Genomic DNA, 25,551 nt, shown 5'->3' with positions numbered 1-25,551 from the left:
CCATACCATTTACTCTAATTCATAATGATCTATGAGGACCCTCACGTACCCCTAATAGGACCCATAAAAATTGGTTTATTACTTTTATTGATGATGACACTCACCTGTGTTGGGTATATTTGTTAACTGATAAAACTGAGGTTCGATCAGTCTTCATGAACTTTCACTCTATGATACAAACTCAGTTTCACACCAAAATTCAAATTCTTCATACCGATAATGATATTGAGTATTTCAATCACTCCTTGAGCACTTATCTACAAGAAAATGGTATTATCCATCAAAGTTCTTGCATTAACATCCCTCAGCAAAATGGGGTTGCAGAACGGAAAAATAAACATATTCTTAAAGTTGCTCATGCCTTGTTGTTTACCTCTCACATACCCTCACAATTTTGGGGTGACTCCATTTTGACAGCCACATACCTTATTGATCGAATGCCTAGTCGGGTCCTATCTTTTGTCACACCTCTCCAAAAATTCCAAGAGTTTTTTCCCCATTCTAGACTCGGTGCACATCTTCCACTTCGTGTCTTTGAGTCCACTGTGTTTGTCCACTCTCACGCACCTAAGCGGAACAAATTGGATCCTAGAGCGCTTAAATGTGTCTTTCTTGGCTACTCTTCCACACAAAAGAGTTACAAATGCTATGACCCAATTTCACAGAAGCTATATGTTAGCTTAGATGTCACATTCTTTGAGCATACTGTCTACTCCTCGCTTCAGGGGGAGTCTGTGAGTGAAGCTAGACCACCCTTAACCTTAGACTACCTCAATGTTGTTGTGTTCAAATCCACTCCGTGCCTTATATCTACCCCTTCGCCTAATACAGAAGGACACTTGAACTCAGGGGGAGATACGGAAATACAGACAAATAGGGAAACACTCGTCTACTCAAGGAGGCTAAAATCGAAGTCCAATGAGACACTCACCTCCGAAGCACTAAAAGAGTCAGAACCGGTGATAGTTCCAACCCCTCAGGAGTTTGGATCCAATCCTAATCAGGTAACAGATGACTTACCCATTGCTCTTAGAAAGCAACCTCATTCATGTACTCTCCATCCTATCTCGAAATTTATGTCTTATAATGCTCTTTCTGCAAAGTGTCGTGCTTTTATGACTAACATTGATAGAATCCAAATTCCTAAAAACATTCAAGAAGCCTTGGAGATTCCGGAATGGACAAAGGCAGTCATGGAAGAAATAAGGGCATTGGAAAAAAATGGGACTTGGGAAGTGATGACTTTGCTGAGAAGGAAGAAACCAGTGGGCTGTAAATGGATATTCACAGTGAAATATAAGGCAGATGGCATAGTAGAATGATACAAAGCCCGTCTGGTTGCAAAGGGGTTCACTCAAACCTACGACATCGACTACACCGAGACATTTGCACCAGTGGCAAAGCTGAACACTATACGAGTTATCTTATCCTTGGCAGCAAACCTAGACTGGTCACTCCATCAGTTTGATATCAAGAATGTCTTTCTAAATGGTGAGCTGGAAGAAGTGTTTATGACGCTAGCACCAGGGTTTTGTAAGAAAGAAGAAGAAACCAAGGTATGCAAATTAAAGAAATCTATGTATGGTCTCAAGCAATCTCCAAGAGCATGGTTCGATGGATTTGCAAAGGTGATTAAGAACCAAGGATACCAATAGGGATAGTCGGATCATACTATGTTCTTCAAACAGTCCAACGATGGAAGGATGACCATTCTAATCGTGTATGTCGATGACATCATTCTCATTGGAGATAACACAGGAGAAGTGGAGAGGTTGAAAAGAAGGTCTTAGCCACAAAGTTTGAGTTAAAAGATCTGGGTCAAATGCGGTATTTCCTAGGAATGGAGGTCGCCAGATCAAGGAAGGGAATTAGTATCTCCCAGAGAAAGTATGTACTTGACTTGCTGATTGAGATTGGCATGCTTGGTTGCAAGCCAAGTGATACCCCTATCAAGGCAAGAAAAAGGACGGAAAGCGACGGAAAACCCGTGGATAGAGAGAGATATCAACAACTAGTAGGGAGACTGATCTACCTTTCTCACACTAGACCAGACATTGCTTTCGTCATAAGCGTGGTTAGCCAATACCTGCATTCACCAAAGGAAAGTCACCTGGAAGCAGTGTATAAGATCCTCAGATATCTAAAGGGTTTTCCAGGGAGAGGACTATTCTTTAAGAAGGGTGACAATAAGAAGGTAGAGATCTATACAGATGCAGATTGGGCAGGATCAGCAAAAGACAGAAGGTCTACTACCGGCTACTGTACCTATTTATGGGGAAATCTAGTAACATGGAGAAGTAAGAAGCAGAGTGTAGTAGTCAGAAGCAGTATTGAGGCTGAATTCAAAGCAATTGCACAAGGTATGTGTGAAGGACTATGGTTGTAGAAACTGTTGGAAGAACTACACATTACAGTAGAGCTCCTCATCAAACTTTATTGCGACAATAAAGCCGCCATTAGTATTTCTCATAATCCTATTCAGCACAACAAAACCAGACATATAGAAGTGGATAGACACTTTATAAAGGAGAAAATTGAGAAGGGGACGATTTGCATGACTTATATCCCTACAAATGAACTGTTGAGAGAGAGAGAAAGAAGAAAAACCTTAATTCTCATTCATATGTTTACTTACAATTGAGCAATATATATATACAAGGCTAGGAGTCCTAACTACCATACATGTGACCTATATTAACAAGGAAATATTATATACTATAAATACATTATATTCAACACTCCCCCTCAAGCTGAAGCATATACGTCATATGCACCAAGCTTGTTACAAATATATTTAATCCTAGGACCTCTGAGAGATTTAGTGAAGATGTCTGCTAGTTGATCATTTGAATTAACAAAACTTGTAGCAACACATCCTGATGCGATCTTCTCTCTAATGAAATGACAGTCAACTTCAATATGCTTGGTCCTTTCATGAAAGACTGGATTGGATGCAATATGTAATGCGGCCTGGTTATCACAGATGAGTTTCATCTATTCATCCTTTCCAAATCTCAACTCTCGAAGAAGATGTCTCAACCATATGAGTTCACATGTTGCCAAAGCCATAGCTCGATACTCGGCTTCAGTGCTAGATCTGGCCACTACATCTTGTTTCTTACTCTTCCAAGATATTAGATTACCTCCAATAAAAACACAGTACCCTGAAGTGGAACGTCTATCTGTGGGTGAGCCAGCCCAATCTGCATCTGTGTAACCAACAACCTGAGTATGACCTCTGTTCTCGTACAACACACCTTGGCCTGGTGTACTTTTGATATATCAAAGAATGCGGATTACGGCATCCCAATGGCTATCACATGGTGACTGTAGGAATTGACTAACAACACTCACAGGAAAAGAAATGTATGGACGAGTAATGGTGAGATAGTTCAATTTACCTACGAGCCGTCGATATCTCCCGGGGTCTCCTAAAGGCTCCCCCTGTCCTGGTACAAGTTTGACATTCGAATCCATAGGTGTGTCTACCGGTTTACAGTCTAACATACCGGTTTCTTCCAGGATGTCTAAAGCATACTTCCTTTGGGAAAGGACCACACCAGAACTGGATTGAGCTATCTCAATTCCCAAGAAATACTTGAGTTTCCCCAAGTCTTTGGTCTGAAAGTGGGTAAAAAGATGTTGCTTTAGTTTCTGAATACCATCCTGATCACTGCCTGTAATGACGATGTCGTCCACATAAACAACCAGATAAATACACTGCCCCAAGGAGTTATGATGATAGAAAACTGAATGGTCTGATGTACTGCGAAGCATGCCAAACTCTTGAACAACAGAACTAAAACGGCCAAACCATGCTCGAGGAGATTGTTTCAAGTCATATAGAGAACGGCGTAACCTGCACACTAAACCAGACTCCCCCTGAGCAACAAAACCAGGAGGTTGCTCCATATAAACTTCCTCGGCAAGATCACCATGAAGGAAGACATTTTTAATATCCAACTGATAAAGAGGCCAAGAACACATAGCAGCCATGGAGAGAAGCAGACGGACAGAAGCAATCTTGGCAACAGGGGAGAATGTGTCACCATAATCAGAACCATAAACCTGAGTATAGCCTTTAGCAACTAAGCGGGCCTTAAGGCGATCAACCTGACCATCAGGACCAACCTTAACTGCGTAGACCCAACGACAGCCAACGGTAGATTTACCAGAGGATAAAACAACAAGATCCCAAGTGCCATTAGAGTGCAGAGCAGCCATTTCATCCACCATTGCCTGTCGCCAGCCTGGATGGGAAAGAGCTTCATGGGTGCTCTTTGGAAGAGAAACAGAGGATATAGCAGAAACAAAAGCAGAATAGGGTGAAGATAATCGATGATAACTCAAAAAATTGTAAATAGGATGAGGATTACGAGTAGAGCGAGTACCTTTCCGAATAGCAATGGGTAAGTCATTAGGAGAAGGCAGAGCCGGGGCAGGTGAAGCCGAAGGGATAGGAAGTGAGTCAGCAGGTGCCTCAGCAAAAGGGAGAGGAGCAACGACACGAGGACGACGATGATAAACCTGAAGTGGTCGAGGAGGCATAGCATCAGGTGGGGAGACAATGGGAATGAGCAAGACTTCAGAAACAGGAAGAGACTCAGAAGTGGTGGAAAAGAATGGTGAGTCCTCAAAGAAGGTGACATCAGCGGAGATAAAGTATCGATGAGTCTCAAGGGAATAACAACGATAACCCTTTTGAAGTCTAGAATATCCCAAGAAGAGGCACTTCATGGCTTTGGCGGAAAGCTTGTCCTGTCCAAGAGTGAGAATATGAACAAAGCAAGTACAACCAAAGACACGAGGAGGAAGGAAATAAAGTGGTTGGTCAGGGAAGAGAAGGGAGTGAGGAATCTGATCGTGTAAGACAGAGGAGGGCATACGATTAATCAAATAACAAGCGGTAAGAACAGCGTCCCCCCAAAAACGAAAAGGAACATTACTATGGAGGAGGATAGTACGAGCTGTCTCAACAAGATGTCGATTCTTGCGTTCAGCTACCCCATTTTGTTGAGGAGTATGAGCACAAGAAGACTGAAGAAGAATCCCATGATGGGACATAAACGAAGTAAATGGGGCTGAAAAATATTCCCTGGCATTGTCACAGCGTAACACACGAATAGAAATATTGAACTGGGTTTGGATTTCAGCATAAAATTTTTGGAAAATAGAGAATAACTCAGCTCGATTTTTCATTAAAAATAACCAAGTACATCGAGAATAGTCATCAATGAAAATGACAAAATACTGAAATCCTAAAGTAGACGCAGTCCGACAAGGACCCCAAACATCAGTGTGGACAAGCTCAAAAGGAGACTTTGCCCGATTATTCAAACGCTTTGGGAACGAGACACGAGTATGTTTTCCAAGCTGACATGACTCACACGAAAGCGACGACAAAGTGGAAAAACGAGGGACCATCTTCTGGAACTTGGAGAGGCTAGGGTGGCCTAGATGATTGTGAATGAGGAGAGGAGCATAAGTGGAAATGCAAACTGCAGGAGATGAATCCGAGGTGAGGTGATAGAGGCCTTGAGACTCACGTCCTATGCCAATCGTCTTCCCCGTACTCCGGTCCTGCAAGGTCACAAATTTATCAAAAAAGGTAATAGAGCAATTAAGAGTACAAGTGATTTTGCTGATGGAAATAAGATTAAAAGGACATTCAGGAGTATAAAGGACAGAAGTGAGAGGTAGAGAAGGCAGAGGAAGAGCCAAACCAATACCTTTAGCCACAGTTTGAGAACCATTAGCTAAGGTAACATTAGGTAAAGCAGAGGTAGTAGTAATAGAGGAGAAAAGATCCTTATTACCAGATAGGTGATCAGACGCTCCAGAGTCTAGAATCCAGGGTCCAAGAGAAGATGTGTGGGTAAGGCAGGCAGAGGCATTACCAGGCTGGGCAACAGAGGCAACAGAAGCCTGAGATGCGGAAGAGCTCGGAGGCTGAGGCAGCGGAGAATCAGAGGACTAGGCCACATGGGCAGTGCGAGGAGGCCGTCCATGTAACTGATAGCAACGATCGCGAGTGTGGCCAAGTTTATTGCAATAGGTGCAATGAGGACGTTGACCTCTACCTCAGGTACCACTGCGGCCTCCTCGAAAGCTAGTTTGAGAAACTAACACAGAAGAATCTGAAGTGCTATCAAATGGCAAAGTCTGAGTGGAGGAGATACGGAGGAGGCGAGCAAACACATCATCCAAGGACGGAACTGATGAACTACCAAGAATCTGATCGCGGATAGGCTCAAGATCCGGACGGAGGCCAATAAGAGTAAGAACCATGAAGAACTTGTCAAGCTGTATTTGTTGAGCCCCAACATCAGGAGTAAGAGGCATCACAGTCAAGAACTCCTCCTTAATAGAGGCAATCTGACCAATATAAGTAGATAGATCCAAGTCCTGTTGGCTGATATGGACAATAGCAGAAGCCACCTTATAAAGACGTTGGATATCATTCGTGTAGTGCCAGCGAAAGCTTTGATGCCAACAATGTTAGTTCAAGAACACAAAGATAAACACAATCACACATACGAGGTTTTAACGTGGTTCGGCCAACCATGCCTACGTCCACGGATGAGAGAGAATAATTTCACTATACAATAGAGAATATTACAAAGGATAGAACCAGATACAACTATTGGGTTCCCGAATCATCCCATGTTTCCCCACTCCTTGTATCCATACCTTACTACGAGCCCTCTCGCTCCACCAGGTACCTCCCGTTCTTCCTCACATCTCTATCCACCTCGTATAGTCTCTATAGGCCCATCTCCATCTCATAACTTTTTCCCCTCATGACTTAGAATATTTATAGAGATATTTCTAACAACCTTCCTTATTCTATAAGGAAGTCTAATATTACAATAATATATTAACCTAGAAATATTCTATACAATATTCTTTACAAAAAATGAATATTTACTAATTAGGAATTTGGGACAATTCCCAACAATCTCCACCTTGGACCAAATTACATGAAGTTAATCTTCAATCTCTCCATGACACAAACCTTTTTGTATCATATCACCACGAAAGAGCAATCGACTCCACCTTCAGTGAAAATTTCTTTTGTTTTCATCTTGTGTGCTTTGTGATCTTTTACTCTTCCAGAAATCTTCAACCCAAGCTCTGATACCAATTGTAGTGCCAGCGAAAGCTTTGATGCCAACAATGTTAGTTCAAGAACACAAAGATAAACACAATCACACATACGAGGTTTTAACGTGGTTCGGCCAACCATGCCTACGTCCACGGATGAGAGAGAATAATTCCATTATACAATAGAGAATATTACAGAGGATAGAACCAGATACAACTATTGGGTTCCCGAAACATCCCATGTTTCCCCACTCCTTGTATCCATACCTTACTACGAGCCCTCTCGCTCCACCAGGTACCTCCCGTTCTTCCTCACATCTCTATCCACCTCATATAGTCTCTATAGGCCCATCTCCATCTCATAACTTTTTCCCCTCATGACTTAGAATATTTATAGAGATATTTCTAACAACCTTCCTTATTCTATAAGGAAGTCTAATATTACAATAATATATTAACCTAGAAATATTCTATACAATATTCTTTACAAAAAATGAATATTTACTAATTAGGAATTTGGGACAATTCCCAACAATTCGTGTATAATCCTTTGGCCTGAGTCCAAAATTTAAAACAAGTTTTGTAGGCCCGAAGATGATGAAGAATCTTGGGATCAACCGATTGCCATAATACACTACATAACTGTGCATCTATCTTCTTCCACTGTACGCGGTCAACCTCAGGGATATCTGCCTCTTGGGTAACCAAGTGATCCTCATATCCTTGACTCATAAACCAAAGTTCAACAGAGGCAGACCAGGAAAGATAATTTTCACTGCCAACCAATTTCTCCGAAGTAATCATAGGAGATCCAGATATGACAGAGGAAAAAATGGAAGTTTTAGTAGCCATATCCACTTATCTGGAGAATGAAGTATGTTTGGATCGAAGAGAGCCCTAATACGGCTTCAGATTGCGGCATGGCACCACCGAAAAAGGGAGACGGTCTCAGATCACGGTGTGGTAACACCAGAAAGATAGAAGAACACTTCCCAAGGCACGTGCAGGGATTGGGGTGGAGAAAAAGTAGCCGGACCTTCGCCGGAAAGACTGTTTGGAGGGCTGATGGAGACAAAAATCCCCAAAAGAGGTACGTGCAGGGCTCGGATGGGAGAACCAGGGAGGTAGGGATGCTCGTCGGCGTCAGGCGAGGCTGGAGGAGGAGGCGCGTCGCCGGAAAAGGCCTCACGCGCCCTCAAGCGCCGGCGCGTGAGACGTAGTCACCGGCCGGAAAATTGCGCGTGGGCAGCGCGTGGATGGTCTTTTGGTCCCGGTGCCTTCACAAAAGTTGGAGATCTCCTCCAGGCGCTCCTTTTGGTATGGTCGGTGTCGGAAAAAGACGTCGCCGGAAGTTCGCCGAAGTTCGCCGAAGTTCGCCGGAGTTCGCCGGAAAAGTTCACCGGATAATTTTGCCGGCGGTGAGTGTTTTCTGACGACGATCTGATTGACCGGAAAGTATTGGGAGATGGAGAAGGTGACCGGAATGAAACACGGTCACCGAAAGGTTTCCCGAAGTTGATGACACGGGAAACAGGAAAGAATTAGGTTTTCTCCCTTGGCTCTGATACCATGTTGAGAGAGAGAGAAAGAAGAAAAACCTTAATTCTCATTCATATGTTTACTTACAATTGAGCAATATATATATACAAGGCTAGGAGTCCTAACTACCATACATGTGACCTATATTAACAAGGAAAGATTATATACTATAAATACATTATATTCAACAGGAACAATTGGCAGATATATTCACCAAGGGGTTACAGAAATCTAGTTTTGAAGATTTTATTTGCAAGTTGGACATGATTAATATCTATGATCCAACTTGAAGGGGAGTGTGGAAATCTTGTATGATTCAGGGGGTGATTCGTAGGATATTGTGGTAGAAGATTGAGTTCCCAATTAGATCTGATATTTAGGCTAAATGTTTCGTTTGATTTTTATATTTCCATATTTTGCTCTCTGTGTATATGTTAAATAGGGACCCGATTATGTAAAATACACACGATTGAATATACAATTGTATTATTCTCGGTTTCTACATAAAGTTTACCTGATGAGTAGTATCTCTTATTGAGGCATATGTTACAATTCTTAAGAAGTTTAGAGAGTCCTTAGAGCTTCCAAAAGATCTTAACTCCATGGCAATCAAAAGTATTTTGCTCTAATGGATGACAATGGAAAATCGTAGTAATACTTCAATGTTGTGGCAAACAGGGCAATCAATTAGGTGGTTGTAAGGAAAAGAAAGGAAAGGAAATTATGCTAAGAGTTCATGCAACACCTTCTACTGATGGGGAGTGGCTATCAAAGAGAGTGTTGCCAATGCATTGATTGTTCTTATAGTTGGCATTTTGGGCAGCCAAGAGAAAATTTTGAGTGTAGAAAGTGAATTTGATTTAGGCTACATACTATACAAGAAAAGTTGGTGATAGGAGTCATTCATGAAAAGGAATGAAAGGCATTTTTGTAATTCTTCTTATTCAGATCATTTGGAGTTCAAGTTTATGGTAGTTGATTATTTGGTTATTTAGAATTCTGGTCTTCTTTCTTAGAAATTTCTTATTGCAATAAGTTCTTATACTTTTAAGTTTCTGATTTTTTAAAAGGATGTCTTTCTCTAAGATGATTTATTTTTTAAGTTTCTATTTTCTAAAAGCATCTATTTTCTAAAGCTTTTCTCTATTTGCTCAAAGTTTCTAGTTTCCTTTTAATTCAGTTACTTAAGAGGTTCAAATGGTACGGAACTTCTACAAAGTTACTATATAGGTTAGGTTTCTTTTCCTATAGTTTGTCTAGTCTTTTAGGTTTTTCTACAAAGTTACTATGTAGGTTAGGTTTCTTTTGTCTATTGAGTCTTTTAGGTTATCTAGAGAAAAATGAATCATGATGAATCATGTTTACTTTTTTGTTTCTGTTTTTCTGTGCATATTTTAAATTTCTCATAGTAAGGTTCATTATAAGATTTTCCCTACATTACATTTGCATGAGTGTAGGTGTGGGTACATGTCTAGGAGTGGGATCTTTTGCATCCTAAAATTTTAGAACATGGGGATTTGGTTGAAAAGGATCTCAACTATGGGTGTGGGTACTTGGATACAACATTAATAAAAAATAAATTAACATTAAACATAAGCATAGTAATGTGAGTATAAGTTATCTATAATACTACATGGTTAATTGTGGTTAAAAAATATTTATTATGTCTTTTCTACTTTAATAAGATGCTAACTGTTATTTTACTTTGATATTACTACTAATTGTACTTAAAGAACCTACTTTAATGGAATGTTGAGAAAAAACTTTTAAGAAAATATTATATACATTATTAGTAAACTTTGATTAGTTTAAAGTTTTAAAAATTTATAATGATTTTGTAATAAAATTCTTATAATTCATTAGATGTTGATAAAATATAATTCATATTCAATTTTTTTATTTTGAAAATTTTTTGAATTTTTATATCAATTATTATAATTAACCTTTAGATTTTTTATGTTATTAATTATTATATTTATCTTTTTTAAGAGGCATATGAAACAAATAAATTAATAGTGCTTAGCAAAAAGCGCACAAAAATACATAGGTTTAATTATTATATTTATCTATAAATTTTATATTATATTAATTATTATATTTATCTTTAAAATCTATCTATTATGATTTTTTTTTTTAAAAAAAATAAGAAAGAAAACTTGGAAATTAATTTAAAAATTCTTTATTTTTTATTACACTTTATTTTATACTATTATCTGTTATAATTTAAAATAAAAAATAAAAAGGAGAGAAAGTGAAAAATAACTACATGTACGCAACGTAAACATAAATTAAAAAATTAAAGAAAGAGATAGAGCAAATCATTAGCAAGATTGTATTCAATGCAATATAAGCATATCAAACACTGATCCCACACATGCACCCATGTGGTATTATGTTGACACGAGTATTTTAGTTGAAGTTAACATATCTGTATATCATAGGATTTACCTATATTTCTTTCTTTTTTTATTTATAACTTTTTGTTCCCACTGCCACAATCTTAATTCCCTGTTCCCTTCCTTACAACTCTATGGTTATTCTACATCAGGATAGTTGATATGATCTTATTAGGTGTGGCATTAGAAAGAGTGGAGTCTAGTGAAAGTGTTGTATTAGATAGAATTCAAGCAACCACTTTAGAGTCATTCTTGGTCCAAGTGGTTATGGATCTACTACATGCAGCTGATTCTGTGGTTATTCCATGAAGATATTGCCTAATGGCTTTCATTAAATGTAGTGAGAGGACCATTATTTGTAATTTTTATCATTGATTTTAACTGAAATAACCTCATTGTTTCTCAATGGTGTAAATATCAAATACCCATCTGAATTTCTGAAATGTAAATACAAAGAAGATTAAAGAGAAACAAAACTGATCTTTTGATACAAAAGAAAAAGACTCTAAGACTGAAGATTGTAATCAGTGAGTACGAATTTAATCATGATCTTTTTGATGCTCTATAAACTTGGGATTATCAAAGAATGGAATGAAACTATGCTTGAATACTAGACAACCATTTAATACTTTTAGCAAACCGACCAACAGTGGATATAAGACCACGCTCCTGGTTAAGGCCCAACCCAAACAAAATTAGATTAACTCAAGTAAAACCTAGTATTGGGAATATAGGGCTACATATTTCAACTATACCCATTTATTTGTTTGACAATAGGAGAAGACAGTTTGCTTAATGGCATCTGGGGCTGATTTGTCATCAAAATACCCAAGGTAAATGACAATGCTATGACCTGTCATTCTATAAGAATCATTTGAAAGAATCATGAGAATTAAGTTTTTGTATAATGAACATGAAAATGTAGATCTAGCAATTCCTTTGTGAAATTCAGTTTACATTTTGATTATTGGAATTGGTAGTTTGGGAATATTTGCATATATATTTCATCTAATCTCATATGATTTGAGATCCTATGCACCTGACCCAACCTACAAGAGTTTGGTTCCAATCTTCACATCCCTTGTTGGGGGTTCTAAGGCATTGTACCCCAACCCCTAGAGGGTTAAGTTAGAGGCTTTTTAATACTGTTGAACTTTAGATCTTTCAGACTGGTTGGTATATTTTAACCATATTTTATTTGACACAAGGAAAAAAGTAAAGGAATCAAGCCATGACTAAGAAAAAAGAAAAGGTTATATTTGCTTATATTTGAAAGATTTATGATATCTGTTTTGAGAAAATGAATTTGGTTAATATGTTGTGAATATGATATTTGCTATTTTGATTTCTCTTTTGAACTTTCAGTTGATCTTCCTTCTTGTTCTATTGTCCCTCTAGCTCATCCTATTTTCAGCCCCTGAGGTGATTATAAGGTGTGTCAGGTGCTTGGATATGGCCTTGGTTTTGGAATGTTGACTCATCTCGTAGAGATGTAGTCTTATTCTCATTTAACTTGACAAACAACTGCATGGCTCCAAACAAACCCTACATTTGTCAAAAGCCCTCAAATCAAGCTCTAGGATAGTGTTTTAAGGGAGAAGGTCCTATCTTTAATCGGTATACCTTTCCTTCATTTCCTCGAGATTCTCTTGAGGCAAAACAATATATACTTGCAATTGAGACATGTATTTTTTTTTTTTTTTTAATGGTTGCTATAGTGCTTTAGAAATATTAACAAATTATGTGTCCTGCAGTAAATCAGCTCTTGGGAAGGGAATGTCAAATGAAGAGAAGAAAAAACTAAAGCAGGAATTGAAGTTCCTCAAGATGGAGGACATATCGTCATTCATGGAATCTCTGCCACCTGACTTTGTTACAATATTGCGTGCAGAGTAAGGAAGGAAAAAGGACTTCTTTTCTCATATAGATCCTGACTGAAGAAATTGTTTCACCACTTTTACCCCCCCCCCCCCCCCCCCCCCGTTGTTATTCTCTTGCAGTGGGCTACTGAGGTCTTTATGTAGCAAGTTGAGTGCTCCACAGCGAGTGCGGCTGCTAGTCTATGGCAAATATGCATTATATGGCCTCCCCCCCAAACTGAATCCTGAATCTGGTAAAACTTAGTAAAACGTGCACACAACTCTAGCAAGTTGTCTAAGAAACAATTTTGTTGTTAAGATTCTGCCAAGTAAATCTTGTTTCTTCTGGATTTTCAGATTTTATGGGTATGATCGTGTTCTCCAAATTTATGACAAACTTGAGTTACTTGCAATTCTGGTTGCATCTCGGTAATGAATTTACTCATTTCATTGTTTGATTACTAGCTATATTGTCAAGAGTGGTGGAATGATTTCAGTATTTCTCATGTTTCAGAGGCACTGGAGGTGCTTTCTTGGATGGAAGAGACCCAACAATTATTCAACAAAATGCTCAGACAATTTGTTGTTGCAGCTGACCGTTTCTTGGTGAGGATTTGTTTATCTTTTCCTACCATAAACCCTTGATGAGATAATATTGGCAGTTGCCTAAGAATGTTTATATAAAAAAGAGAATGCAAAGGAAGCCAGATGTTCATAGTAATTGTAATTTGAGGTGTACGTTCAGTTCCTAGTAGTTGTAGGAGATTGCAATGGAAGAGCTACCCGGTGTTGTAATTTGTTGAATCTCAATTCATTGTAACAACCGCAATCTTATAAGAGTCTTTGGGTGAAGCCAATTCATCCTATTTATCTGTCCCAAGTTCCACCATGAGAGGTCAATTTTTAACCTTAGCCCGGACTGAAAACGAACTCAATTAGCAGTGTCTGACTGCTCTAGTTTGATTTTGATAACATTGATTCAAACACAACATGAGGATTCCCACCTCGGTCAGCTGGACTAGTTAGTGAGAAGGGGCAACTTGATGATGAAGGATGAGAGAGAGAGAAAAAAAAAATTGACAGTGGAGAATGAAGTACTGACGCTAAGCATTAACAGAATGCTGCTATAGAATAAAACTTTAATTGAGATAGATTTTTGAAGTTAAATTCATAATTTTAGAGTAACTTCGATATTACAAGGTTTCATTAAACATAGGTAACTTCCAGTGGTAGCTAAAATGTGAATTAGAGGAAGTAACAGTTATTTATATCCATTTGTTTATTTCACAAACTATTTTGATAAAATTATTTGGACATGTAAGAAAGTTTTTAGTGACTTTAAAAAGGTAGGCTTATCTCCCTGATAAGCAAATCAAAAGGGTGTTCATTTTTGGTTGGCTCATATTAAGTTTTTGTACATGTGTCCCCAAGCTTAGCTTCCTTGTCATTTCATCCCATCAGGAGTTAATAAGTATTTGGTAAACCAATTTAATGACTTTAAGTGACTTAATAACTTAATTTAAATTATTAAGTAAATTAAGTATGTTTGATAAAATAACTTGACAATATAACTTAAAGTAAAAAATAACTTTAAGTAATAAGTAAAAGTAATTAACTTATTTTTAAGTTCACATTTTTATTTTATCTTTTTACCTTCATTTGTTCTAATTACCTTTACGATTTTTTTTGTTACTCTACAACTTCCATTATTACTTGACCTCTTTTGCTCTAGTTATAATTTAGGAAGATAAATATGTCAATTTGATAGTTTAGAAAAAGTTTTATGTTAATTTTATCAAACAACTTTAATAATTAAAATAAAAATTAAGTAATAAGTTTTAAGTTAGCTTAAAATTAACTTAAGTCGTTAAGTAATAAGTATTAAGTTTTACCAAATACTCCCTTGAAGCTTATCTTGTCACTTCTTTCGCTTAAGAGTTAAAGGATCTTCAATAAATCAATTTAATGATTTAATGATTTAAATTTAAGTTGATAAATAAATTAAATGTGTTTGATAAAATAATTTAGTAACATAACTTAATGTCAAAAATAGCTTTTTAACTATTAAATCAAAATAATTTACTTATTTTTTATTGCAAATCTTTTTTACCTCATATATACTCATAAGAGCATTACACAACCATGAATCTATCATTCACAACTTATATTTTATAGTAAATATTTTTTAATTATCTTATACATCTATGATATATGTCTCATAAATAAATTTATTACTAAGATTAATCAAAATAAATATTACCTAAAATTAATAAAAGTAAATATATCGATTCCATGATTTAAATTAACTTTGAAGTTACTTCACCAAACTATCTTATACTTTTTATTCACCCCCTTGAAGTCAGGATATTTAGCAACCATTAGTTTGAAATTTTAACAAAATACCTCCCTTCCTCTTCTTTTTTATTATTTTCACTCACCTCTCCTTTTATTTAATTTTATTATTTTCTCCCACCTCCTTAGATTTAAAACAGAAAGTTATATTATAAAATTTCAAATGATATCTTTCCAAATAACTTCATACTTAAAAGAATAAAAATATCCTCTTAGGATGGGGCATTGGAACTCAACTTTGTGGAAAGGAAATTTCCATCATTCATTAGACTTTTGCAGATAAATAGTGTTTGCCGACTCCAAGCAAGGAATTGAACAATCCATAAATTTCAATATTAAGCACTGAGTTTATCTTGGAAAATACTTGCAGAGTAATCATAAGATCAAAATCTCAACAAATCCCAAAAAGGGTTCAAGTTCATTGCCCATTGTTGAATACGTTAATTGTTATTTAAAAGTAGTTTTGAAGCTTAATTGGAGTTGAAACTCCTAAAACTTTCTAGTTTAAAATATTCGAAATCTTATTGGCAGAATCCTAGGCTTGAGTTGATAATAAATGAACGTGAATCATAGGAGAGATGGACAATCTCCTACCCCCCACTGGTAGCAAAATCATTGGTTCTTTGGCCCAAGTAATTTATGCCGGAGAAAAGGATCTGAACCATCTGAAGAAAAGGCGTACCAGGAGAGGCATAGGCAGTTAATATTGGTTTTTTCAAGATGGATTCAGATGCTCAAATGCTCCAAATTGTAATCTGATGGCATAATAAAAAAACTAAAGAGGAAAGGTGCATATTGTAGAAGCTGGGCAGTCATTTTGGGTCTTGAAATGGTAGTAAAAGAGTTGTCAGAAGTATACATTTATACTACATAAGCATGTGCCAAAGGCCAGCAATGGAAATCTAAGAAAAGTAATTCAAGTGCAGATGTTAAGTTGAACAACATATTGGAGGGGAGGCTTGGGGTTTGGGATGGAGAATTTCCTACCCTTGTGGATGGCCTTCTATATTGTGATGCTTTCTGCCTACGAGGCTCTGAGGGCTTTAACCCACCGCATAAAAACTCGAATAAAAGTACCACAAAAACATTTTTATCCAAAATGAAAGATCAGAGAAATTCAAGTATGAGGATTGTCCGAAATATTAAATTTTCAAGTACAAACACAACTAAACTCCTTCCCACGCCTCTTTGTCCCTCTCTCCCCTTTATTTCTTCTTAGCCATCGGCCAGAGTACATGAGAAACCTATTCAGTCTTGAACTCAAAGGTGTAAACCTGCAAGCATACAACACAACTCCAATCAACCTCAAGCATAGAGGAATAGGGTTTCGGTAAAATACAGGAATAACACAGGACAAAGATTAACCAACAACAAAATTTCCCAAGAAAAGAGAAATTGAAAGGTCTAAACAAAGAAAAGCATCAAAGAGGCACAATGTAAATCTTGTACCAAATACTAAAGCAAAAATGTCATTCACTCATTTCTCCACACATCCAATCACTACTCATTTCAAACAACAGACAGTTTCCACACTGCAGATTTTCTTAACAATACCATCTAAAAAAACAGCCAATCAAAACTACAATAGAGATAACAATATCAGATTTCTTACTTATGCTTCATTTCAACACAATTTCTTTTTTCTGTTTTTAAAAATAGAAACTTCTATATAAAAAGTAGAAGCCTGTATGCAAAAAAGTATAGACTAGCAATATTGCAGATTTTCTTAGCATAACAATATTGTTATGGGGAAAATTATGAAGATAATTTATTATGACCACTCAAAAGAAGATGATGGCAATGTTTGCTCTACCACAAATATTGAACTGATTCAATGCCTTGACCAATGCTATACAGAATCAACAAATAAAGATCGGGGACTTACACTACAATTAATATTATTCTTATGACCAATTGAAGGGTAACAACTCTCGCATCGGACGGCAAAGAAAAAAAGAAAGAAATATTGCTTCCAATAAATTGTGGAAAGTCTAGTAAATTTAAGAACAAATGTTTCTCAGCACACATGAAGGTAGTTCTTTTCTTCTGAATAATTTGGTTTCCTATTTGTTCGGTGATTTATTTTATTTAGGCTTCTCATTCTATTAGATTTATTATTTATTTTTAGTTTATCTTTAGGTAATCAAGTCAATTATGAGAACAATTCTTTTCTATGCTTTGTAGAATTTTTATGCCTATAAATACATTGTTTTATTTGGGGCCTGTATGAGATTGCCATTACTTCTTTATCAATAAAATTAGTTTTTATAGAATTTCTTGAAAATTATATCAGAAAAAAAGTTGGGATTCTTTGTTCTTTCTTGTTCCTATTGTTCTTGGTATTCTCTGAACAAGAAGACCATAGATGCCAAATTTTTTATATTTTCTCTACGAAAATAATTTTTAGAAGATGATGAATTTTGTTATTGCACAATTATGCTTCTATACCACTGCTGCATCACTAAGTCCATCGAGACTGTTTAGTAGTAGTTCTCTGATGTAGCACAAAGAATGCATCCAGAAGTGTGAAGTCAATTATGGGCCAAACATCACATACAATGACACAAGCACCTATTTGCAATTATGCAGTTATATATTAGCAAAATGAACAGAACAAAATTTCTAGCTGGATTTTAACTCTGAATATTCTGTATATAAAGTTTATGCAGTTATGCTCTTGGTTCTCATAGAATAAATGTAATAGAAATTTACTCCAAACTTGACACCATATTGACAAGAGCAATAAGATGGACATAAAACACTATCCCCATTGCATAAGCCAAGTTAATGAGCACGCACCACCAATTATGCTTAGCAAGAAAGTTTTGCTGTCAGCTCTGCTGCCACAGCATCGATGAACTCTTCAGTATTCAGATACCAATCCCTCGTCACCCTACACCATGTTAGAAGTACATTACAAATGTAAAACAATTAATCATGTGAAGTAGAAAAGCACATACTTGTGCACAAGCACACATATAAAGAATAACCCTATCAGTTGTACTTACTTAGATCCATGGATAAGAAGTGCAAGATCCTTGGTCATCTTTCCAGATTCCACAGTTCCAACACAAGCTGCTTCTAGTTTCTCAGTGAAATCCAAGAGTCTAGCATTGTCATCCAACTTTGCCCTGTTAACAGGTGAGAATTAAGTGAGCACAGAAATTAAACATGTTAAAGGACTTATGGCTTAACTCTTTACATTTTTTTTATCAGAAACAAACCATTCATTGAATAAAAAGTGAAGAAAGATGAGCTATTATTTTTAAAGGAAAAATACACCCAATCAAAACGATGAAAAAAGGAAGAGAACACAGAAAAGCTAAAAAATTGCAACTCAAGGTGGCAAAATATTCCCTACAAAGGACAGAAAATGTGAAGACTATACCTGTGTGCAAGGCCTCGTGACCAAGCAAAGATAGAGGCTATGCTGTTTGTACTGGTTTCACCTCCTTTCTGATGAACCCGGAAATGACGTGTCACTGTCCCATGGGCAGCTTCAGCTTCTATGGTCTTTCCATCTGGACAAACCTGAAGATCCATAATACAATAAATGAATAATATGAAATTCAGGATGCAATGAACAGAAGTGTGGTGAGGCGGGAGGAAGAGAGAGATATAGAGGGGAGGGGGGTGGTTGAAGAGGGGGCACAAGAGAGGCCTTTTTTTGGTTTTGAGCGGGATTGATGCACCTATCTATCTATCTATCTAAATATAGACACACACACATATATTGATATAGACAACTAGAACAAGAATTTGATTGTAAGCTTATCTCACAAGAGGAGGGGAGAGGAAGAGAGAGGTATTTTTCATTATATATATGCATGCATATCATTGATCATCTTCCAAAGTGAACATAAACAATTTAAAAAACGATGAATGTAATTAGGCCGATTTGGTTATTAAAGTAACTGAAATTTAGTATCTGATGCCAGGGGAACAAGTAAAGACATAAAAGAGAACAAAAGGGCTATAAAAAAAATCTGAAAACACGAGATTAGATAATGCTAGTATAACAAGATTGAAATGCCCCAGAACATAAGGGAACAAGACAGCTATAAGAATGATAAACATTAAAAATAGAGAAAACTTTTGTCACAAGAGAAATACCAGCACAGATGTCATCAAACCAAGAGATCCGAATCCTGCAACAATGTAAGCAGAAGTTTCAGGTCAATGAATGACACTAACCCCAAAAACAGAAACTCAATCTGAAATCCTTTGTATTCTAATGTGCAAATTCAATAGGAAAAACTACAGAGACTACACAATACATTTCACATACCTTGAGCTAAGAAATCACTCTGTACATCTCCATCATAGTTCTTGCATGCCCACACATAACCTCCTTCACTCTTGAGAGCATAAGCAACCATATCATCAATGAGACGGTGTTCATACCTACCAATCCAATCATTTAAGTTCATGATAAATAACACATGTTAACTGCATAAACCAGAACAAAACAATAGAAACTCAGCCACTTACCAGATCCCAGCAGCCTCATACTTTGATTTCCATTGGGTCTCATAAACTTCTTGGAATATGTCCTTGAATCTTCATCAAGAAGAAAGTAAGAATATAATTAACATGGTTTAAAGAAGCAACATCAAAAAACCACTGGACCAACAAAATTACCACAAGGGAGGGGAAAAACCTAAGCAAAAATGATAGCAAAACAAGCAAGCTGCATACCTCCCATCATACTTCTTAAGAATAGTATTTTTTGTGCTAAGATAAAGGGGCCACTGTTTTAGGTAAGCAGTGTTCATTGAAGCCTCAGCAAAAGCATAAATGGACTGCATTCCCAATGAAAAAATTAAATAGAGAAATATTAGTAACCTGAAGCAATCTAGAAATTGGGCTTCAACCAAGAAACTAACTATTTGCACAATCCTAACCTCATCAGTATTATACATCGACAATGCTACTCCTCCAGCACCTGTAAAGTTGAAAACCTCAAGCTCTGTCTTTTCATCTTTTCCTTCTGGTACTGCAAAACATATAATACCATTTCTTATAACTCATTCTTTATAACAAGAGATGAAAACATGGTGGTAACAGAACAAAGAAAACTATCCCCTTATTAATAACAAGTCATGCTCTAATTTTTAAGACAACAGCATAACACTCATAAGAGGTTACAAAGAAGAGAAATGAAAGGATTTACCAAACACCAATTTGAGTTTCCCAGCTCCTTTAATCACTGTATCAGTTGCTCGATACTGATCACCAAAAGCATGCCTTCCAATGCATATTGGCTTTGTCCAACCTGACAATAACAACAATTAGTACAGCTCCATTCCATCATTCAAAATATGGAACTGCAATGTCAAGATTGGTACATACTTGGGACAAGCCTGGGAATGTTTTTGCAAATGATTGGTTCTCTGAAAACGGTGCCTGCAGCATTGGTGAATCAAAGTGGCGCCATGACCAATCCATCAATAATATGAGGCAAATAGCAATTACCTAAACCGTAAAAAGGGTGGATGCTCACTGACCATTCAATATATTCCTAATTGTCCCATTTGGACTCTTCCACATTTGCTTCAAGTCGAATTCCTTCATGCGACCTTCATCTGTAAATCAGCAATAATATATTTTTTAAAATTTTCCTATTGTTTAGTTTTTGATAAATATCAATATGGCCACTGAGACCATAAGAATCCCATTGATTAAAAACTTCAACAAGCAAACTGTACATTCACTCTTCCAGTCAAATTCAGCTATAGGTACCTGGAGTAATAGTTGCACACTTGATTGCTACATTGTACCTACAAAAATACCATAATCATGAGCATAGTCTTAAAAGGCGCAAGGCACATCTAAGGCGCAAAATTTTCTTACAGGTTAGGTGCAAGGCACAACACAAGGCGCAGACCTAGAATGCATATCTATTTTATAAAATATGATTCAAAATCTAATTCAATCAATAAAAAATTTAAGATTCCAAATATATAAAAGAAACATTCAATAAAAAAGTGATGAAATTATATAAATTTCAATATACAATTAGAAATTTCAAGAATAAAAGTGTTTAAAAAGGAAGAGTAAAGTTGACAAGGCATGGTTCATTGAGACACATGACAAGCAAAGCACTATAACTAAGGAGTGGTTGCACCTTGAGCCTAGAAGCATTTTAAGTGTGCCTTTTAAAACTATAATCATTATAAGATTATAGAAATGTAAGTAGAAAATACAACTTAGTTAGCATAAACATCAGATGAAACATATGCTGCCAGCATTGAAGAAAAACAAAGGGAGGCAAAGCAAAAACTGGCAAGTGGCTTAAGAGGGAAAGAAATAAAAGTGGGAGGGAAGTTGGGCAGGTGGGTAGCATTTGGTCCTAAAAGTATAAGCATTATTAAACAATGAAGGCTTTATATACATCAACTTCTATGCATAATTGGCTGCATTGAATGCCTTTTAGAACTGAATTTTGTGAAACTCATATTAGTTTAATTTGTTACAATGCAATCCATGTTCCATAATTAAATTAATTAAGTAAAACTAGAATTTATTTAGTGTCTGTTTGCACACAATTCTTGTTTTCTATTTTTAAAAGCAAAAAATAGTTATGACATCTAAAAAAAAAAAAAAAAAAAAAAAATACAAGAATTCTTAAAGGCTTACATTGAAAATGTCATTTTAAAAACTGATTGAAAAAATTAAGGTATTAAAAAAACTGATTAAAGGAATTTTTGAGGACATAAGGTAAGTCTATACAATCTATATAAGTGTTTCTAATTTTTATATAGAAGTTTTTATTTTTCAAACTAGAACAATGTTGTCAAAAGCAAAAGGTGATGTCAAGGTGATAAGACTCCTTTTAGGCTAAGGCTAAAAGCAAGGCAATATCTTGACTATAGTAAGCGAATAAAAAATATACATATTTGAGGAAAAGCATGGAGTTTGCTACTTCTCCAATACATGGATAAATCACCTTTGGGGGCCCATGGTTGGAAGTACCATCCAAACATCTTTAAAGTTTTATTTGACATTTAAATGCTACTTATAGTGTTTAACAAGCTTTTCCAAGAGGGCTTAAATGCACCCACTCACACATGCACAATTTATTGTTTATTAATAACTATCTATTTCTGTTTATAGATTTAATTGGAACTGCATTTTTTTTACTCCATTTTGCAATGTTTGGGTTTTTATCAATATGCCTCAACATCTGAAGCACCTTGTTTTATTTCTCACCTTCAGAAAGCAGGGGTACTGAGCAGTAAAAGCTTTTAGCAAATAGCATTCCTTGTAAACTTTTAGCAAATAACAATCATAAATCTTATCTAGCAGCCATTGCATCAGAGCAGACACAAAATAAGAATATGCAAGGACAAAAAGATGGGGGGAACACAAAATTACCAGAGGTGGAAGCAACAAATTGTACCATTTTATAGAAAAGAAAATGTTCTTCTCTTCTAGAGCTAGCTTAAAAATAATAAAAGGAGACAGAGATGTATAACCATACTTAAGTGTAGCTTCTGCACTTTCAACTGTAACCTTATCATCAGTGGCGTCACGATGAGGGAGCCCAAGATCAAAATACTTTATATCCAACTCCAGAAATGGAAAAATAAGCTGAAGATATACCCAAACCAACTTATGCATATAAGTACCATCCTCAAAATTATGAAATGAGAATCCAAAAACATCTTCAAGAGGAAGAGCTAGCAAATCCTAAATTACCTTATCCTTGATTGATTTCCAGAAAACTCGAGTCATTTCATCTCCTGCAACATAGAAATAAAGAAGCATGATATTAGACATAGAGAAGTGAAAAGATATTCAACTGAATAAATATGATTAACTCCACAGATCAGACAAGCAAACCAAAAACATATGATTTAAAAAATCAAAGCTCTGAAAATGGCAAAGCCTGATGCCAATTCAGTTTTTCAACACAAAACTTTAACAATCTTTTTGGCATTTTGGAGGAAAAATTGAACAGGAAAACTCTTTCCAACCTCCTGCTTATCTGTTGTCCTAATAGATTTAGAGGAAAATTGCAATACCAATGACCAGAAATGCATATAAAAAATTTGCTGCTACCTCAACAAGCTAGGATATCACTCAAAGCTCCACATTTTCAAAGTCAAACTCCTCCATCAGAATTCCAATTTTTTTATGCACACAATATAATTTCAATGAGTCCCATGGAAGAAAAATAATGGAAGTCCGAAAAACATCTCAATGACGTGAAAACATCTTTCATATCACTATTTCACCATACTTATTCCCACAAATGCATTGTGGGGTTCAGATTGGCCCTTTGTCTTTATAAAAGAGGACAAATTGCAACATCCTAAGCTGTTCCATGAACTATTTTAACCACATGGAAAGTACTATAAGATATTGAATAGTAAAATCTTCTGCACTCAGTTTGAAACCAAATTTTTGAGAGAAAACAATTTAACAAATGGAAACGACAAAAATAGGAATTGGATCCATTTCCTTCAACGGCTTCAAAATGGGAAATTTTTATATACATTTTGCCCTTAATGTCATGAAGGGAAATGTTTGGAAAAATCTGAAACTTAAACAGACTTCCTCTGAAGATTCCATCCATCCACATTTCAAAAAACGGAATAATATTTTTTTTCCAGTTGGATTCAAATCACAATATTCAAATTTTCAGGCGCTTCCATTCTCAACTCAGTCTACCAGAGTACATATGAAAGCACATATACATTTAAAGAAATCCAATTCTCAAGAACCCACAAGAATCAAAATTGCATAATGAGCTATCCATGAAGAAAAGGTTGATACTGTACGGTTAACCAAGAGTCAACAGACAAATTTAAATTTACTCGATCATCGAATCATCAACTCAAAATGGTTCACTCTTTTCCACAATCATTGAAGTCAACATGTACATATACAGATCTAAATAATCCAAGGATCTTAGCCTAAACTGAAGTAAATTCTGAGTACCCTTTCTGCAAATTAAATATTCTGATACAACGAGCAAAAGGGTATTATATACAGAGACACCCTTATCGAACAGATCGACTATACGGAAACAAGTCCTAACAAAGAAGAATCATGAAAAGCAAAAGTCCACTAGAAAAAAGAATCAAAAAGAGATATGCGTGAAGTGTTGGAAATGATGGGATCTAAAGGAAGAGGAGAGGAGAGAAGGATCTGACCATCCATCTCAACGATGGGGTTGGCGACTTTGATCTTGTCGAAGGCCATTTTTCTCTCTCTCTGTAGATTTTGCAAGTGATACCAAGCAGGGAGAGAGAAGATATTGAGAGGCAGAGGCAATTGCAATGCCTGCGGTGTGAAGAAACTTAAGCTTATATGCTACACGGGACCATGCGGGTTGATTTGATTTTCCTACTCTGCAATTTGTCCTTGATAGTCACCTAATTTACATATGTGCCAAGATTAAAAAAAGGCCCCAAAAAACCATTCTAGAAGGGGTTATTCTATTAAAATTCAATTAAAAATCCAATTTTAAAAATCTAATCCTCCTTTTTTTTTTTTTTTTTGTCAGACAAAAATGTCCTTATTTTCTTTTTTATAAAAATAATTATTTATTTTAAAATCTACATATAAATATTCAATATAATCAAAGATATTTATGTCAAAAATGGATTACCTTTAAAAGAAACATGAAAAATGTTAAATTTATAAATATGAAAATTATTTCATATATTTTAACTAATTAATTCCCCTAGAAATATGATATTTCCATATTTAATACAATCCTATCCGGTCTCCATTGCTTTAGGAATTTTAATGTTTCTATAAAGGAAATTCCCTCAAATTTTAGAAAAAAAATCTTATATCCATCGAATACTTGGTATTTTTTTGTTTCTATGTGAATAAAAAATGAAAGGAAAGTGGGCAACTTATTTTTATTTTTATATTTATTTACTAAATCTTTTTTTTAAAAAAAAAATATTAAGTTGGTTATGATCACTTATTTATATATTGTAATAAGGATTTTACCAACCAACCTAATCTTAGAAAAACTTAAAATAAATCCTTAAAAAATAATTACACATTGATATTAATCAATGGATACATGAATTTAGAAATAAGAAATCAAATATTCTTTTACCTCACTTTGGTTTCATAAGTGCAAAACCCTCCACAAACTTACATGCATGTATTTCTAGTCTTGTGCTAAAAAAATTAAAATTCTTAAAAGAGGCGGCAAAAAAATAGGAAGACTATCTTTCATAACAATAAATCATAACATTTTGTCGGCTTTTGTAATCTTACAAATTTTATTGACGACTTTACACATGTTATAGCATCATGATTTTATTTTATTT

The 25,551-nt window shown here is 35.8% G+C and overlaps 2 protein-coding genes across 2 annotated transcripts in view; one reads left to right on the top strand and one right to left on the bottom strand.

Annotated features, from left to right (window-relative positions):
• LOC100244438 (uncharacterized) overlaps positions 1–13,774 on the top strand; it is a 64,985-nt gene extending 51,211 nt beyond the window's left edge. The window contains exons 12-15 of the mRNA XM_002268317.4: positions 12,794–12,931; positions 13,040–13,152; positions 13,256–13,327; positions 13,413–13,774. Of these exons, the coding sequence (XP_002268353.1) occupies positions 12,794–12,931; positions 13,040–13,152; positions 13,256–13,327; positions 13,413–13,543 (454 nt within the window). The 3' untranslated portion in view covers positions 13,544–13,774. The remainder of the gene's footprint in view (positions 1–12,793; positions 12,932–13,039; positions 13,153–13,255; positions 13,328–13,412) is intronic.
• A 2,544-nt stretch (positions 13,775–16,318) lies between these two features.
• LOC100261578 (isocitrate dehydrogenase [NADP]) lies at positions 16,319–24,619 on the bottom strand. The gene is made up of 16 exons (XM_002270581.5): positions 24,412–24,619; positions 22,952–22,995; positions 22,734–22,843; positions 20,993–21,030; positions 20,758–20,835; positions 20,603–20,656; positions 20,424–20,525; positions 20,155–20,246; positions 19,949–20,052; positions 19,742–19,810; positions 19,539–19,654; positions 19,364–19,398; positions 18,639–18,781; positions 18,259–18,381; positions 18,050–18,143; positions 16,319–16,524 (listed from the first exon to the last, which is right to left on the bottom strand). The coding sequence occupies exons 1-15, from the start codon at positions 24,458–24,460 to the stop codon at positions 18,062–18,064; spliced, it is 1,239 nt and encodes a 412-aa protein (XP_002270617.1). The 5' UTR covers positions 24,461–24,619; the 3' UTR covers positions 16,319–16,524; positions 18,050–18,061.
• Between the last annotated feature and the right edge of the window lie 932 nt (positions 24,620–25,551).

This window comes from Vitis vinifera, chromosome 4 (genome assembly GCF_030704535.1).
Source record: "Vitis vinifera cultivar Pinot Noir 40024 chromosome 4, ASM3070453v1".
Taxonomy (NCBI): domain Eukaryota; kingdom Viridiplantae; phylum Streptophyta; class Magnoliopsida; order Vitales; family Vitaceae; genus Vitis; species Vitis vinifera.
Note: the sequence above shows the minus strand (reverse complement) of the source record. Positions and strands in the feature narration are given on the sequence as shown.

Bases quoted from the DNA above. Each gene is read 5' to 3' on its own strand.
- LOC100261578 (XM_002270581.5), bottom strand. From the start codon at position 24,460: ATGGCCTTCGACAAGATCAAAGTCGCCAACCCCATCGTTGAGATGGAT. The intron at 22,996-24,411 runs GTCAGATCCTTC...TCTATGTTGCAG, and splicing joins CCCCATCGTTGAGATGGATG to GAGATGAAATGACTCGAGTT. The intron at 20,247-20,423 runs GTAAATCCTTTC...TATGTTTTGCAG, and splicing joins GAAACTCAAATTGGTGTTTG to TACCAGAAGGAAAAGATGAA.